General features: G+C 35.3%; 1 protein-coding gene across 1 annotated transcript in view; it reads left to right on the forward strand.

Moving 5' to 3' along the window:
* Window positions 1-17078, forward strand: part of LOC106872556 (lysine-specific demethylase RAD23B) — an 85382-nt gene that overhangs the window by 35783 nt on the left and 32521 nt on the right. Inside the window, exon 2 of the mRNA XM_089357456.1 lies at window positions 14925-15003. Coding sequence (XP_089213582.1) covers window positions 14925-15003 — 79 coding nt within the window. The remainder of the gene's footprint in view (window positions 1-14924; window positions 15004-17078) is intronic.

A 17078-nucleotide genomic window follows, 5' to 3' on the forward strand; every position in this document is an offset into this window, starting at 1 on the left:
CATGTCACTGGTGGTGCACATATTGAACATTTGTGAACCTTAGAATCTACATCTCTCAGAATCTTTTGTTTGAGTTTTGATAAATAAATCTTCTATTGTTCAACATGAAACCTATTTGGTTTTGTTTGTCTAAGACACGTAGTTATTCAGATATTCACATTTCAAATGATGTCAATTTGGGGGTGGGGACACCTTGTATACATATGTATTTTTATACAGAGTAACTGAAGGGCTGAGAGTTTTGTACACTGGTACTTACCAAATACCTGTGCATTGAATCTTTCAACTCTTGATTTCTCTATAACTTCTGATATAGAATAAAAAATATATCATTGTCATATTTGTTTTACCTGTTTTTCCATGCCTGTTTGGGTCATATGGAGTTTATAGAGGCAGATTTTCTGTGACCAAATACCCTTCCTGTTGCCAACCCTCACTTATATCCAAGCAAGTTAATATTTCCTCATGGCGAGATGTATTTTCACAGAATATTGGATATGAATGGCATTCAATCACCATGCTATGTCAAGACCAGAAGACACAAACGTACACACACATATGAAAGGCTTCTTTCAGTTTCATCATCATCATCATCATCATTGTCGTTTAACGTCTGCTTTCCATGCTAGCATGGGTTGGACGATTTGACTGAGGACTGGTGAAACCAGATGGCTACACCAGGCTCCAATCTGATTTGGCAGAGTTTCTACAGCTGGATGCCCTTCCTAATGCCAACCACTCAGAGAGTGTAGTGGGTGCTTTTACGTGCCACCCGCACAAAGGCCAGTCAGGCGGTACTGACTATCAATGAAATTTACTCAAGTCTTCAGTCAACTCATAGCTACAGTAGAAAACACCCAAGTGCCATGCAGCAGGTCTGAACTTGAAACCATGTGGTTTGGAAGCAGACATTCAACTACACAACCATGCTGTCAAAACAACTATGTTGGTTGTTACAAGTTGACATTGTAAGAGATGTTATAGACCAAACAAAACCATTTTCAGAGGAGACCCAAGAGCCTTAAGGTGCTGATACAATTGGAATAGTAACATACAAGCCCATCAAGTCTTCAGGTCTCTTTTCAAAGAAGTTTGTGTAAGGTCATGTTTCATTAAGCATAATATCTAAATATATTGCATTATAGACAAAATAGATTCTCAATTTTAACATCCTTTGGTTGTTTAAAGTGGGACATGGACTAGTTTCTTACCTTTATGACAACAACATGGTCTGTACTATCTGACTGAAATCTATGCAAAATCAAAATAACAGAATGTTGGTCTAGACTTTTTGGGTTTATACCATTAGATTCAATTTAGATGACATACAAAGGACATACCTCTCATAAGATCAGTTGATTGAAATTTTTAGAAAAGCAATGCAGATCGGAGTGAAATCTGGTCTTTACTTTCTTCTCTTACATTATTGACCTGTTAATTAATGACATCAACTGTAATACAGATAGCTGAACTTCAGTTTTTAGTTTGTTTATTTAGTATTTTGACTGTTAGTGTAAATAGTATCAGTACCACAAAGTTATTGCAGTCAACTGAATCCTTCTTCCAGGTAAAATTATCAGCTAATTTATTGATATTCAGTTGGTAATATTTCATTGAAGTAAGGTGGGTGTGACAAGAAAAAGAACAACAACTATAGTATTACTGCTATCTGTCTGTTCACTAGGAAAACTATTGCTGTTTATATAACACTAGAACAGACTTGCTGTCGAATGGATCTTGCTGATAGGCAACAGGCTATGGAATAGCTGGAGAAAGATACAGTAGCATAATTGATGATCTCTTTTGTGTTTTGTAATGTGATGGACTTTTGGGAGTTAAGGTTTTGCAAAGGTCATACTAGTTTAGGATGGTAAATATTCAAAAATATTTGTCAAGAGGAAAAAGTGATGCTGTGTTATAAAATATGTTGAATATCATCATCTGTGTTTTACATCTGCTTTCCATGCTGGCCTGGGTTGGACAGGTTTCCACAGTCAGCAGTTATTTTGATGGCACTGCTCACATAGACTGATCAGCAGATTGTATTTCACTTCATGCTTATTTTCCTATGGCCTGATGGATAGCCTTCCTAACATCCATCACTTTACGAAGTACACTGTGTGTTCTATTGTGATGCTAGCTTGAGAAAAATGACCATGTCCTCAACAAGGCTAAAGGCTTCCCTTGATCCTGTGTCTCTGCTTTCTCACCAACCAGTATTCAGAACATTCTTTCAATCATTTATTGTGATTTGACATCTTGGATGTTGCAGAGTACCCTGATGATTTGAATCCCTACTATTCTGTAAAGTGTTTGTTTACTTAGGGTGACGTGGTTGAGCAAGAACAAGAGTGTGATTGTCAACTCCCTAGCCCTCCCTCCTCAGATGTGTCGCCATAAGTGAATATACACTTGACAGATTGGTAGGAACACTGAAATCTTCAGAGTACATAGCAATCACATTATTGTTGGTGGCACTATAAATCCACTCAAAACGAGAGAACACTGATGTCATAAAAAAAAAAACATATTTAGCATATTGTCTTCAACTATGTTTGGTACGGAGGTTTTGGGTTTTCTGATCTGGATAAGACAAATGAGGTTGTTTAGCCTTAAGGCCTCTGTTTGAACTGACTTATCAAAAGCATTTCAGTCATGACCATTTGCCTTTCATTCTTTCGAGGTCGATAAACTAAGTACGAGTTGCATACTGGGGTCGATCTAATTGACTGGCCCCCTCCCCCAAAATTTCGGGCCTTGTGCCTAGAGTAGAAAAGTTATGACCATTTCTTTTTTTTTTTTGTTTTTATGTCTAGGCATAATGAATCAATGCTTTTCCTTTATCTTTTAAGATGGTAGGGTTAATTGAAGGAGATTTGGCCACTATTTCTTGCAGTTTGTGATATAGAGGCTCTTGGGCTATCAGTTTATTACCTGTGCTTCACTATCTACAAATATTTGACGGATTATGTGACAAAAATCAAGTTGGACAAGTTTAAACTCAAAAATCTAATCTCGGTTCAGTGTAAACCAGAATTCTGTTTTGGTTATAGAAAAATCCCTATTTGATTGATCATGCTGTCATAAGGCCTAGAATATGATCATATTCTAACATTATTATTATTATATATGAAGGATTTGTTCTACAAGAGGACTTAGTTGAAAGATTTATAAATGAAGAAGATAGTTTTTCTCTTGTGGAATCACTAGACTAGAGATATCGAGGCTCTTAAATATACCAACAGGAATTCACCACTATGTAAGTTTAAGGACCACATGTATATTATCTATAATATACAGTAAGCTGATAATTACCAAGCTACCTCATTAAAATCTCTTACTGCTATTTTTCCCATTCTTATGGTTTGAACAAGGTAAAATGACTGAAGATAATGAAAAATCAATGTTAGCTTGTGTTCTGCTGACTTTGGCTTGATTCTGTGAATATAGAGGATTTTAAGTAATTGCTGAGACAGGTGAACATGATCTTATTGATATACACCTGTCTTGAAGAAATAACTGGATGTTAAGTCTTGGCTGATGTCTATGGGTGAGGTAATTGCATAGGTTTCAATATAACTAGATGATGCAAGCAAACTGGGGTTAGTTTATTATAAGTTAGTTTTAAAGGATACCTACAGTAGACTAAAACTGTTAAGATGCTATCAGAACAAACCTGAGAGCCTTGAATTTAATGGAGATAAGATTGCGATGCTGAAATACAAACCTGTCCAGTTCTTTTGCAGTTTTCATTTGGTACAATATCTAATATATTTTGTCAGATAGAATAATTTCAGTTTTAATATCCCTTGTTTGAAGTAAATTTTAGTATTTTCTTTTTAACTTACACGCTTGACATATAGTAAGATTAAGGTTAATAGTTGGCGTACAGCAAGGTTAACTTCGAGAGTTAATTTCTGTAATTCATTTTTTGGTTGAAGCCATTTCATTTCTATCACTAATATTATTGAGAAGAGTTATAAATATAGCAATATTATTTCAGTTCTGTGTATCTGTATCTTGGGCCATACTAAAGGTTAAGTCGGTAAGTTTCATCAAACCACAACCTTTAGAAACAGAGCCAGGCAGATGTAGACAGACATTTGTCGAAATACTTCAACTAGGATACTTATAACCTAGTGGTTTGACATCTTGGCTGTTAGGTCATGCACTTGATTTTCCAGAGGTTGTGTTGTCTTTGGACAAGGCATTTCATGTTGCTTCAATTCAGTCATCATCATCACCATTATTTTAATGCCCTCTTTTCCATGCTTGCATGAGTCTCTTAGAATTCACTGAAACAAATTCTCTACAGTTGGATGGCCTTTCTATAGTCAGTCTTCTCCTGTTTACAAATAAGGTAATAATTTCCTCATGACCAGACATGTTCACCGTGGAAGACGTGAAACAAACAACATCGCTTGTATGATGGTGATGTTTATTTATAAACAGCATGTAGTGTTGTCAAGTTTGTCAAAACAAGGGCTCATACACACACACACATCCACCTTTTCTGCTCTTTTATCCTGTTCTGTTTCATATGCACCTTGTACCTGGATTTTATATGTCTTTCTCCCCCCTCTCTCTTTTCCATGTGGTTAAGCCATATATTCACCTCTTCAGCAAGTCACCTGCTCCTTGCCCTTCTATCATAGTTTTGTATCCCTCCATTCTGTATCCCATTCAGTTGAGGAGATTTATTTCTGGGTACTTGATGACCCCACTAGTGCTGGTGCCATGTAAAACGTTCCTAGTACACTGTTAAATGGTTGGCATTAGGAAGGGCATCTAGCTGTAGAAACCATGCCAGAGCGGACATAAGAATCTGGTGCAGTACTCTGGCTCATCTGTTCTTGTCGAATTGTCCAACTCATGCCAACATGGAAAAGTGGACATTAAATGATTGTGTATGTATATGAACCCCAGTTGAGAACCACTGGTCTACACCCTCCACAATTAGATATTGGAACTTCTTGGCATTACAGTATAGTAAAAGAAAACAAGTGAACTGAAAAATTACTAAATACTGTACAGGAGTTGTGATGCTGATAGCTAAAGATGTCATAACCCTTTCACTTCTACAACTGATGCCTATTACAATTAAACAATTGTTGTCTGTTTTCATTTTCCTTATGTCCTCAATAAATCAGACACCATGTATAAATTTTTTTTTTCTGTAATTTTTTAGTATGATTGAATTACATTTTTTTGTTGTAACTATCTTGTATGAGGGTCCTTAATCTTTTTGATATCAACATGCTTGAGTCTACCCCTGGTTCTGTGATACAAACTTCGAGTTTTAAAGCGATCTAAATTAAAAGTTTCCATCAAAATTTCATGTTAATTTATTTTCAGAATACCAGCTTAAAACAGACAAAAGTATTTTGATAAATTCTTTACTAGTTCAAAAATTAATTGAAGCAAAGGCAGTGTATTTCACCAGAAATATGGTAACAAAAGGGTTAACATCAAAACTTGAAAAAAACCCCCAAAAAACCAATGATTTTAGCTTGTTAAAATACCTAGATATTAGTGTAGCACAAGTAGAAAATAATCTTGTGGTTTTTAATTGTCTGTCTATGGGGAAAGAAACTTTCAGTAGAATTCTATGCAATGATCAAAATCCATTATCCAGTATGTCTAGTATCATTGGTTTGAGGGAATTGATTTTTTTTTTTAACCCCCACTATCTTCTTTAACGAGGTGTAGTGAACACAGCAAGTTAATATCTGCTTCTACATCAGATATTATACTCAATGTTTGTATGACAAAGTTTACAGAGGTTTTAATCCCGTCTCCCATGTTTTTTTTTTCTAGACATTTTGTTATATATAATTATACACGTCCTTTTTAATATTTTTGTAAAATGTGGCTATCTTCTAATGACGAAAATTATATTTCTTTCTGTTTATTTGATTGTTTTCCTCATGGCATTTTAATATTAGTTATGTCACTGAGGCGGCGAGCTGGCAGAATTATTAGCATGCTGGGCAAAATGCTTTGCAGCATTTCATCAAGCTTTACATTCTGAGTTCAAATTTTGCAAAGGTCAACTGCCTTTCATCCTTTTGGTGTCAATAAAATAAGTACCAGATGCGCACTGGGGTTGGTGTAATTGACTTACCCCTTCCCTGAACTTGCTGGCCTTGTGCCAAAATTTGAGACCAGTGTTATGTCACTGTTAATATTGTTTCGCAGCCAAAGGAAAAAAAAGAAAGAAGCAAGCCCCATCCCCCAAGTCATTAAGACTAATTCTTTGACTAATACTAAGCATTCTATGAAAGGCGATTTCAGTCTTTCTGAGACGGATCTGCACACTAAGAAATAGAGTGGGGAGTGGGAACCAAACTCCTGTCTTCCAATAAGAAACAGGATCCCTTTCTGCCACCCATTTACCTGAGTTATAGGTCTGAAATATCACATGGTGAAATGGTCAGACCACTTGAGCAAAGGGCTTCTTTGAAAATACTTGGTTGTAATTTCTTAACTGATCTTTGTTGGGGCTCTTACATAGGTCTGCTTTCTGTAAGCTTGAGTCATTGTATAGGTCAAAGGACTACTTCACATCCAAGGCCATTTTCTATTTTTAGAAGTCCACAATTTGTTCTTGTATGGAATGCAATTCTCATTTGGGCAGGTCCATTGTCTTGTTTCTTGGATTTCCCCGACTGGGTTCAGAAGTGAGTCTCTAATTTGATTGGTCCCTCTCTTGCTTCCATTCTGCAACCCTTGTCACATCAACATGAAGCTGCCAGTCTTAATCTTTTCTATCGTTATTGCACAGGAATTGCTCTGATGAACTTCTTCTCTTAGTTCCAGATCACTTAGTCCCATCTTGAAACTCAGTGTCTTCATCCAAATTCAGTAGTACTTCCACAAATAAGGAAGTCTTTCTATGATCGTAGCTTTTTTCCTCGAACTGCCAGACTTTGGAACTTCTTTCCATCTCATTGTGTTCCTCCTCCTTATGACTGCAACTCTTTCAGATCTAAATTAAATTTATTCCTAATTTATTCCTTTCCTCTTAATTTCTCCTTCATAATCCCTTACACTGAGTGGCTTCTCGCTTGATTGAGGTTTTTTTTCATTAAAAAAGACAAAATATCTAGGATCTGCATATCTCTTTGTTCATTCCTATATTACTGCTATCAAATATTTTTCTATATTTCGTAGGAACCATTTTTGTCAGTAATTGAATTATTGCAGGAGGTTCTACAAAATAATAGTGTGCATGTGTTAGAACTATAGTTAACCCTTTAGCATTCATATTATTCTGTCAAAAGTAATGCTTATGTATTCTCACTGTTTTATATTAATCTATGTATATAAAAGAAAATTTGTATGTGTGTGTGTTCTTTATGCATTGGGAAACTGAGTTGCCGATTTTGACATATGGGGTATCAAAAAATTCAGTAGTTTTTCGGCTACCAAATAAACTTTATTTTCGTTCATATATTTTTTATGTTACTTTAACAACCAGCTTTAGTTATTTGAAAGACACTGCTCTACAATGACCTGGTTTCATTAGAAAGTGAAAATAGTTTCATGCTTTCAGTTTGGACCAAAATTACTAAGTGTTGCATTATGAGAGTGATGTGTGAATAATGAAAGTAATGTTTCTCTGAATTAGTCACATTTATATTACAATAAAGAAAGCTGTTTATCAGCTGTCTATATATTGGGTCATCTCATAAGTAATGTGATTTTTTTCAATTGCATGAACTCAAAGTTGGAGGGGGACAGTATAAACTACCTGCATTAACTTGCTATATGAGCAGGTAGTAGTTTTACCCTGTCTTCATTCTTATTGCAAGTTTTGAAGCGTGCAGTTTGATTAAAATTTTTTTCAAAGCTATAATAGAAGTGACAAAGGAGCATATTTGGCATATTTTGCTTTTATGAGTTCGATAAAGGCAACAACACAACGGAACATGCGAGGAATATTAATGCAGTATATGAAGATCAGACAAAAAATGTAAGCCAGTCTCAACTGTGAAGATCTGTAAAGCTTGATGACATCCTGCAAACCCTGGTGGAACAAAATCCCATATAACTGTTGAAGAATAGCAGAGAAACTTGGATTTGGTCATTCAACCATTCATTCAAGTCAGCAGCCATTTTTCCATTAAATACAAAAGGTGTTCTTCCATCAGGATAATGCTCAGCCACATACAGCGAGGACAGCATTTCAAAGGTTGGAGCAGTTTGAATGGGAAACGATGCCCCCACCTACCATATTTGCCTGACATTGCCCCATCTGATTATCATTTATTCCGCAGCCTTCACAATCATTTGGACAGAAAAAATATGAATTCTGTAGACAATGTCAGAACAGTATGGGAGGAGTATTTTTTGTCACGGACAAGTGAATTTTGGGAGAGGAGCCTTGCAAGTCTACCAGATAGATGGAAGAGCATTGTAGAAAATGGAGAGTATATTTTAGATTAAAAAAGAAATTTGTTTATATTAATTTTGAAAAATAAAAGAAGTATAAAAAAACGCATTATTTATGGGATGACCCAATATAAAGGCTGCCAAATAAACTGTTTTTGGCACAACTCCTTTTTACTACTAAAATAACTTTGGAAATGAGGTCGAGTCACACAATTTTGAGGTCAGTTTCAGGCAATATTTCAATTTGCTTCTAATGTTTCACTTTCGTCCAATATTTCATGCATGAATAGATTTCTACTTAGACAAACATTTATGAAAATGTACACATAAATATTGTATTAAAATAAGCCACAACCAAAACAAATTTCACTAAAAGACATCTATTTCTCTATATGCTATGAGGAAATACAGTCACTCACGCTTTCTCTCTTACATGCACACATACACATACAAAAAAGATGTATGCATATGTATTTATGTATGTGTGTATGAAAGGTAATGTGTGTGTGAGAGAGAGAGCGAGTGAGTGCCACTTAGTTGTACATGCAAAAAAATACATAACGCACACCTTCACTCACTTTCTTTCTCTCACATACATATGTCAATTTCATATACATGTACAAACATCTTTCACTTTCTCCTCTCACTTCAAAGCAAATGTTGCCTTTTCACTTTCTCTTCTCTTTCAATTTCTGCTTTCTTCAAAGCATAAACAAATAAAAAAAATCTTACGGAAATTAATGAACAATCATATGATCCCATATGATTGAGTTGACAACATTGCTGCCTCAAATGAAAGAATGCCACGAAATAACTTCCTTTGGCGCGCACACATGCGCGCGCGCACACACACACACACACACACACACACACACACACACACACACACTCTTTTTCTCTCTCTCTCTCTCTCTTTCTCTCTCTCTCTCTCTCTCTTTCTCTCTCTTTCTTTCTCTCTCTCTCTCTCTCTCTCTCTCTCTCTCTCTCTCTCTCTCTCTCTCTCTCTCTCTCTCTCTCTCTCTCTCAAGGTAAAACTTCTGTATGAATTATTTCTTGCTGCGTACACACACAAAATTACAACTCAAATCCAATTGAAAATACCTTTTCCTATTGTGTAATTTGTGTTTCCCAGAAATCCTGTCCTTTACCTGTTTCTAGCATGTCCAAGGTGACATTTGCGCCCCCACCTTATTTTTTTCCTAAATTCTTTCTGATTCCTATGTTTTCAATACAAGAGATTAGGATTTTGCTCAATAAACATGTTCTCAGTATTTTAATTTCTCCCTCCCCATCCCAATTTCTTCATTTTTACTTTTTTTCCCAATTCTTTTCTTGGTAATCCACAGAGTAAAAAGCAGATGAATCTTTAAGAATTTTCTTCTTCCTTTTTTCTTAAAGAAACACTAAAATCTCCTTCCCAAACATCCTACTATCACCTCACTGCTTTCAAACAGCTACAAACTCCCAATGTTTCACTTTTAGCTTTTTAGAAAGCAGGGAAGTTTCTTCAGAAATAATGTCGTTTACCTGTTGTTTCTAGCATGTCGGATTTTCTGGTGGTGGTCTGGTATTTTTTACATTTTTTACAATTCTGTGCATGCGTGAAACACTGGGAAGTTTTAACTTTTTGAAAGCGGATAGGTGATGGGTGGGCAAGGTGGGGGAAGGGGCATATAGTGTGTCTTTAAGAAAAATTAAACTTGAAAAAAAAAAGACATGTTTCCCAGATTCGTAATCTCTCTATTTTTCTACGTGGATAAAAAAAAAAAATAGTTAAAGTTAAAAATTAAGAAATTGCAGTGGGGACAGGGGGAAATTAAAATTTTGAAACCGTGGTCTCTGGGCAAAATCGTATTAACCTGCTCTTATACGATGAAACCATACATAGTTTGTGATCCTTCTTAACAAAAGAAAGCATTTTCATGCAAATTGTAACCCCCTACCCCCCCGCACTTTCAAACAAACAAACAACTTCCATTACACTAGTAATCCAGTTCGCCATAAATCAACTGTGCCAATTCTGCTCATAAGAAAGGAACAAATAATACAATGTGGCTGTATGTCATAACACCTGGGCAATTATGTTGTAACTTTGAGATTTTGAAGAGATAACTTAATTTTTAGCATGATATTGTAGGGTTGGTGTGAGGGGCCAGATCTGGCCAGTTTGGTCATTAAACAGGTAAAACATTTTGGCCAGATATAGCCAGTTTAAATGCTAAAGGGTTAATGTGTTTCTGTTGAAACATGACCAACTAACAAATATGGATTTTTAAATTTTGGTACAAGGCCGGAAATTTCAGGGGAGGGGATAAGTTGACCCATGCTCAACTGATAACTATGAAAGAATGAAAGGCAAAGCTAACCTCAGTGGAATTTGAACTCAGAACATAAGGGCAGACACAATTTATGCATTTTGCATGGTGTGCCAATTCTGCCACCTTGCCACTTTACATCTACCAAATATTGGTTTCAAGTTTTGGCACAAGGCCAGAAATTTTTGGAGAGGTGTTTAGTTGATTACATCAACTCCAGTACTCAACAGATATTTATTTTATCAATCCCGAGAGGATGAAAGGGAAAGTCAACTTCAGTGGAAATTTAGCTCAGAACATAAAGATGGATGAAATACCACTAAGCATTTTGCCCAACATGCTAATGATTCTGCCAGCTTACCGCCCTCTGCCTGACTATCAAATTTGACTTGACTGGTGTGAAATAGTTCTATGCTTTTGAAACATTGGCATAACTTCCATGTAAGATCTACAAGTTACTTCACCAAATATTTAGATCCGTCCTTTATATTGCATTAACAGAAATAGACTGGCTGGAATTTTTCCAAGGCCCTCTGAGTTTCAATTACATGAGAGTACTGAAAGAAAAAGTTCTAAATTTTCTCGTCTTAGAGGAATTGTGTACTAAAGAGTAAATATAATTGACTTTTGTCTCTGTATGTTACTGAAGAGTAACCCTTTTGATATCAACCCACCCAAGATCACCTTCTCATTTTATGGTACAAAATTTCCTGTTTTAAAATTGTCTAAATTCAAAGTTTCCAACAAAACTTCTTGTTAATTTGTGTTCTAAACACCAGCTTAACAATGATAAAGTTATTTACGATATTCATTTATTTCCTTCAAAATTAATTGATATGAAAGCTGGGACTAGCTATAGTGGTATCAACTAATACTTGTGAAAGGCAAAGCTAACCTCATTGGAATTTGAACTCAGAATTTATGCATTTTGCAGGGTGTGTCAATTCTGCCACCTTGCCACTTTACATCTATTATATGGGTAGAATTGGTCAGGTGCCAGATAAAAAAAATTTGTCATATCTCTTTATATTCCAAGTTCATTTACCCCATCAGGGATGATAAGTAGCAATAATGTACTAAGGCTCAGTTCAGTCAACAACTTGTAGCACTTTTAGAAATCATTATGGTTGGTATTTCCACTGTTGTATCACCAAAGACTGGTGTCACAGTCCTGTCAGCATCTATTCTCACCTACTTTTTCCAGTTGCACTTTCAAAGTAATTTTTTTTTTTTTTTTTTTTTTTTTGTGTTAGTTAGGTAATACTTAAGCTCTCATAAATAGCTGGCTGTCTACACAGCCCTCAATGACATTTAAGTACTGGGATGGTGCTGCTATACACATGAAGACATTCCAGTCTACCCTTTTATTCTTCCACCAGTCACTCTTAATTTTAGTTTCAAGATATAGCTCACAGATGCTGTGGAATGTATCATTTGTGATGTTTCTGGTGTATCAGTGGGGTTTTAGGTCTTTCAGCATCAGATCCCCTTCCCAGTTAACCCATCTGGGGTTGATCAAAGTCCTGGCTTGCATTCCAGTAGCAACAAACCACTGTTCTGTTCACTTTATCCAAAGCCACTTAGTGATAAAATTTATAGCCCTCCTCTTTGCTGCTTGAGTAACTCCAAGCCCAGTCAGAGCTTTGCAGAATGAATGCGCCACAGGACCCTGGCAGCCCACACTATCTTTCTACTTAAACCCTACCAGAAAAACTTAATTCCCTTCCTAAAACTACAACCTTTTTGAATTCCCTTCCCATCCGTGTTTTTGATTTTTTTCACTCTCTGATCTACATATGTCTCCACTGATAGCCCAGTATTCTTGGTACATCAGTAATGGTCATGGGCACTGTCTCTCCTGTTTCTGTAAATGTGACCTTCATAAGTGATGTAGGGAGATTTGGCTATTATTTAATAGCAGTTTAGGAGATTAAATTATAAAAGGAAAATCAATGTTATCTGGTGAACTTAGTGTTTGGAATGATCATGTTTTCTCCTTGTACCATATACTGCTTGAATCTGTCTTGTATTAGAACACAGTACTATATATGTGGAACAGTTTACAACTCTGTATGGGGAATGCAGCATTTCACTTGGTATATGTCATATATGATATGACACAAATTTACTCATTGATATATTGGAATTATTGATCAATCAATCCATGAAATACTACAGTTTCCAGCAGTGAAACTGGATTAACAAATGGAGAAACAACACTTGCCTGACAACTTCAGGTTGATTTCTATTGCTTTCACATGTGTGTGTGAGCACTCATTTCCTTTTTTTCCCTACAAGTGATGTTCTCTAATGGTAACACTTTACATTAAGGTTACATGAAATGTTCAGACTGTGTCACATTATCTGACCTTATAGCAACAAAAGCCAAACTACTTCATACTACTTCGATACTTTATACTCTCATTTTGCTTTTGTTTTGGAAAACCACTGCATAGTTTTGTGTTGCTCCAAGTAGTTGTTGTGTAACTTTACTTGGCCTCGGTGAAGCAGTCCTGTATGGTTAACTAATTGCTATTACTTGCTAGTATAACTTAGTAACGTGTATTATGCTTTCATCAGCTGGTGTCTGTATTTGCGAGCAGACATAGTCACCCTTTCAGTTTCCCCACCCATGATTTAGCTGAGCCTTGAATGTGACAGATTGAGAGAGAAAAGGCTGGAGTGACTTGAAATGGAGTGCCTTGCTCAAGGACACACGTTTTCTGATATAGGAATCCAAATCACAGCTTTATGATCTTGAACCTAATAACTATTATATGACTTCATTATAGATAGTGGTTTGTTAGATTAGCATATTGCTACTTTATCTAATAACTAATTATTATATCAAATAACATTGCTTTTGCTGTCATTTCATTTATTACTTAGTATTCTTTCCTCCCTTTTTTTTTCTACTATGTATTATATTAATATCTTTGGTAATTCTTCACATTATTGTATCCCCTATATGTACTGTTTTGAGCTTTTATTGAAATGTTTGTTGGAAAGATGACTGAAGTGTGACAATGTTAAACTGAATGCCGAAATAGATCTATATCTTACTATTTTACCATTCCAAGTTCAAATTTTACAAGGTTTTTTTTTTCTTTGTTAATCTTTGAATCTGTTTATTATGTTATGAAATTCAATGTATAGATTCTCTCTTTGATACAAAGTTAATATTGTTTCTGGTTCAAATAAATCATTAGTATGTTTCATTTTCAGATATTAAAAATGGTTAAAACTTTACCAATTTTCTGTATTCGTCATTCACATTAGTTTATTTTCCATTTTACCACCCTCACCTTTTTTTTTTTAATTTTGTTCACTAACTATTTGCATTGAATGTAAAACATTTCTACAACAAAGGCACAGCCATTTTGAAAATATTTGAAGCTAAATAAAATTCCCCTCTCAACTTAACTGTTTTGTTTTAAAATGATTATCTGGTAGAGTTTGCTGTTGTTTATACTGACTCTATTACAAACAGCAGTTCTTACAAAATGGCTTCAGTGATGACTTTTACTGCATCATACGTGCAACTATGTCTTAGTAATAACTCATTTATCAGTGCAGAGATTAATATTTTTTAATTCTTAAGTGAAACAAGTTTACCCAAATATAACCTGTTGTGGTTATAGAATCCAAATAAGTAAATTGTTCTAAGAATTGAATGTTGATCTTATTGACTATGGTATAAAGTTATATACACTCTCCTTTAATCTCATCAATGTTTATTTTTTAATTGCTAATCTCCATCTTAGTTAATTTGATTAGAGTCTTTGAAATTTGATTTACCAGTACAATATCAAATGAGGAAGTTTGCAGCAGCAGCTGTTAAAATTTTTTACTTTACTGACTACTTTACTTCTTCAACCAATCTTTTTATTTTAGGCATATTATTGGCCTCTTTCTCTTATCTAAATTTAACCCAGGAAACTTTCCTATTAAGCAGTCTTCTTGTATATATAAGAGACATAGGTTACATGTTTGTGGGATACACTGTGTACATGTCTGTAAGATACACTGGTCACATATGTTTGTGAGATTCTGTCCTGTTTGTGATACATGTTTACATGTTTGTGAGATATACTGTTTAAGTGTTTGTGAGATATCTTGCCCACATACTTGTGAAACAGTAAGAGGTAACTTGTAACAAATATCCTTTTACAAAAATATCAAAATATCACTAATGTTTTTAATATTATTTTCCAGGTAAAGCAATTAAAGAAAAAAGTTGAAGAAGATAAGGGTAAAGATTATCCTGCAGCTGCCCAAAAGCTGATATATTCAGGTAGGTTATCCTTAGGTTTATCTGTCAACTGTAGGAAATAATTTCTAATCATACTTTGCTCTAGGTTTTCGTAGTTGCAATGGATATGTTAGTGAAAAATGGTTTTTCAATGACTCAGCATTTTCTTCAATTTCATTTTGGTTCAAACTATCAGCTGGTATCAGTGAAGGAGGTGAAATATTAGATTGTAAATTATTTGATGTTTGCTGTGTCACTCAATTCCTTCATAAGAAGAAAAATTGTTTTTTACGTTGAGAATATCAACATGGCTGTGTGGTTAATAAGTTTGCTTTGCAACTACTTGCTCTAGAGTTTGATCACAACTGCTTGGCAACTTTGATAAGTGTCTTCTTACAATAGCCTTGGGTCAACCAAAATTTTGTGAAGTAAATTTAGTGAAAGGAAAGTGTGTGGAAGCTTGTTGTGGAAACCATTTCTGCTCTAGGGCAGTAGACTTACATCTTTCAGCCAATTTAAAACATAGCCACCTGAAATTTTCATCATCATTGGGTTGAGCTTGCTTAGATTTGGATGACACTGGTCTTCCAACCAAATATATGTGAGTGCCTCCTTGTCTTGACATCGCATGATTGTTGTAAATGTCACAGCCACACAATCTACCAAAAAATATTAACTTACTTGGAAAACAGGTGGGGATTGATGACAGGAAAGGCATGTAGCTGTAGAAAATTTGCCTTAATAAATTCCGTCTGATCCCTGCAAGCCTGGAAAAGTAGACACTAAAATGAGGGTGGTCTCTGACTCACTATGTAGGAGATGAAGCCATTGATGTACTAGTTATATCAGCATGTATAGCTGTATATATTCCTTAAAATGCCTGGATAGATTGTTGAATGTGAGTTATATTAAGGAGACTTCTGCTGAGTGAGATGGTGGTTACTGTAGTGGCTGGAGATGAGAGCAGGAGATATTCATGGACTAACTGTCTTCTGTTGACAGTGAATAATGAATTCACCAGATTCAAAGCATGGGCTGTGAATTTGGAGAATCTGTATCATAATGACGATAACAAGACCTCAGTGAATGACTGTAGTGAATTGGCAGAAGGTTAGAGCATTGGTTAGTATGTCTTGTGGCGTTTGTTGACTCAGTGCTTTGAGTTCAAATACAACTGAGATAAAATTTGCCTCTCATCCTGTCAGGCTTCATTACAAAACTTAGTGACCCAGGATAGTAGATTGGCAGAACTGAAAGAATGTCTAAGCAAATACATTACATCAGTAGTTACCAACTTTTCTTTACACTTGTAACTGGTTTCATGGAAGACAATTTTTCATGAATCAAGGGATCATGCACATAACAAAGCACAATAAAGGATGTAATATATAATTAAATTATTACATATATAATGCAAATATACCCTGTAGACAACAATAATCCCTAACATAGAAAATTTTCATTTTTATTTATTTCTCTGTGCTGCCTGATCCATTGGTCCATACTGGTCTGCAGCCCAGTGACTGGGGACTCCTGTATTGCAGTAATTGTACTGGCTCTATGCATTCTGGGTTCAAATTTTGCTATGGCCTACTTGAAGGGTTAGACCTAATCTCTCATCCAGTTTGACACTGTCAACTAGCACCTAGAGTACCTTTAGTTGAGTCTATTTTGTTACTAGCATTTGGGACGTATCTCCAGTTTGAGAATGCCTTTCAACTCTCTCCCTTCTTCCTCAGTTTTGGAAGCTTTTCTAAAGGGACACAAGTACTGCCTTCCTTAACTCAAAGTGAGGTGGAAGTTTGCATTTTAATAGGTTTCTGAAAGAAGGAAGAATAAGAAATAGGTAAGTTAAATCTTTAAAGATCTGATAGAAATTACTCTGGCAAATAGATAATCTCTAATTATGTCGTACACACTGGTGACTGATGGCATTTTATGAGAGAAACCATCACATTTTAGAAGTTAATGATCTTCAAAGATTACAGTTTATGATTATCCACTTGAAACTAATCATTTTAGTTATTTTATCTACAGACAGTTACTTCTTTAGCTTGACATTGACTAATTTTTGTTTTTTAGTTTCTGATGTTGAGTGAGGGAAGCTAGCTGAGTAA

Source organism: Octopus bimaculoides, chromosome 9 (genome assembly GCF_046866305.1).
Source record: "Octopus bimaculoides isolate indiv1 chromosome 9, ASM4686630v1, whole genome shotgun sequence".
NCBI lineage: Eukaryota > Metazoa > Mollusca > Cephalopoda > Octopoda > Octopodidae > Octopus > Octopus bimaculoides.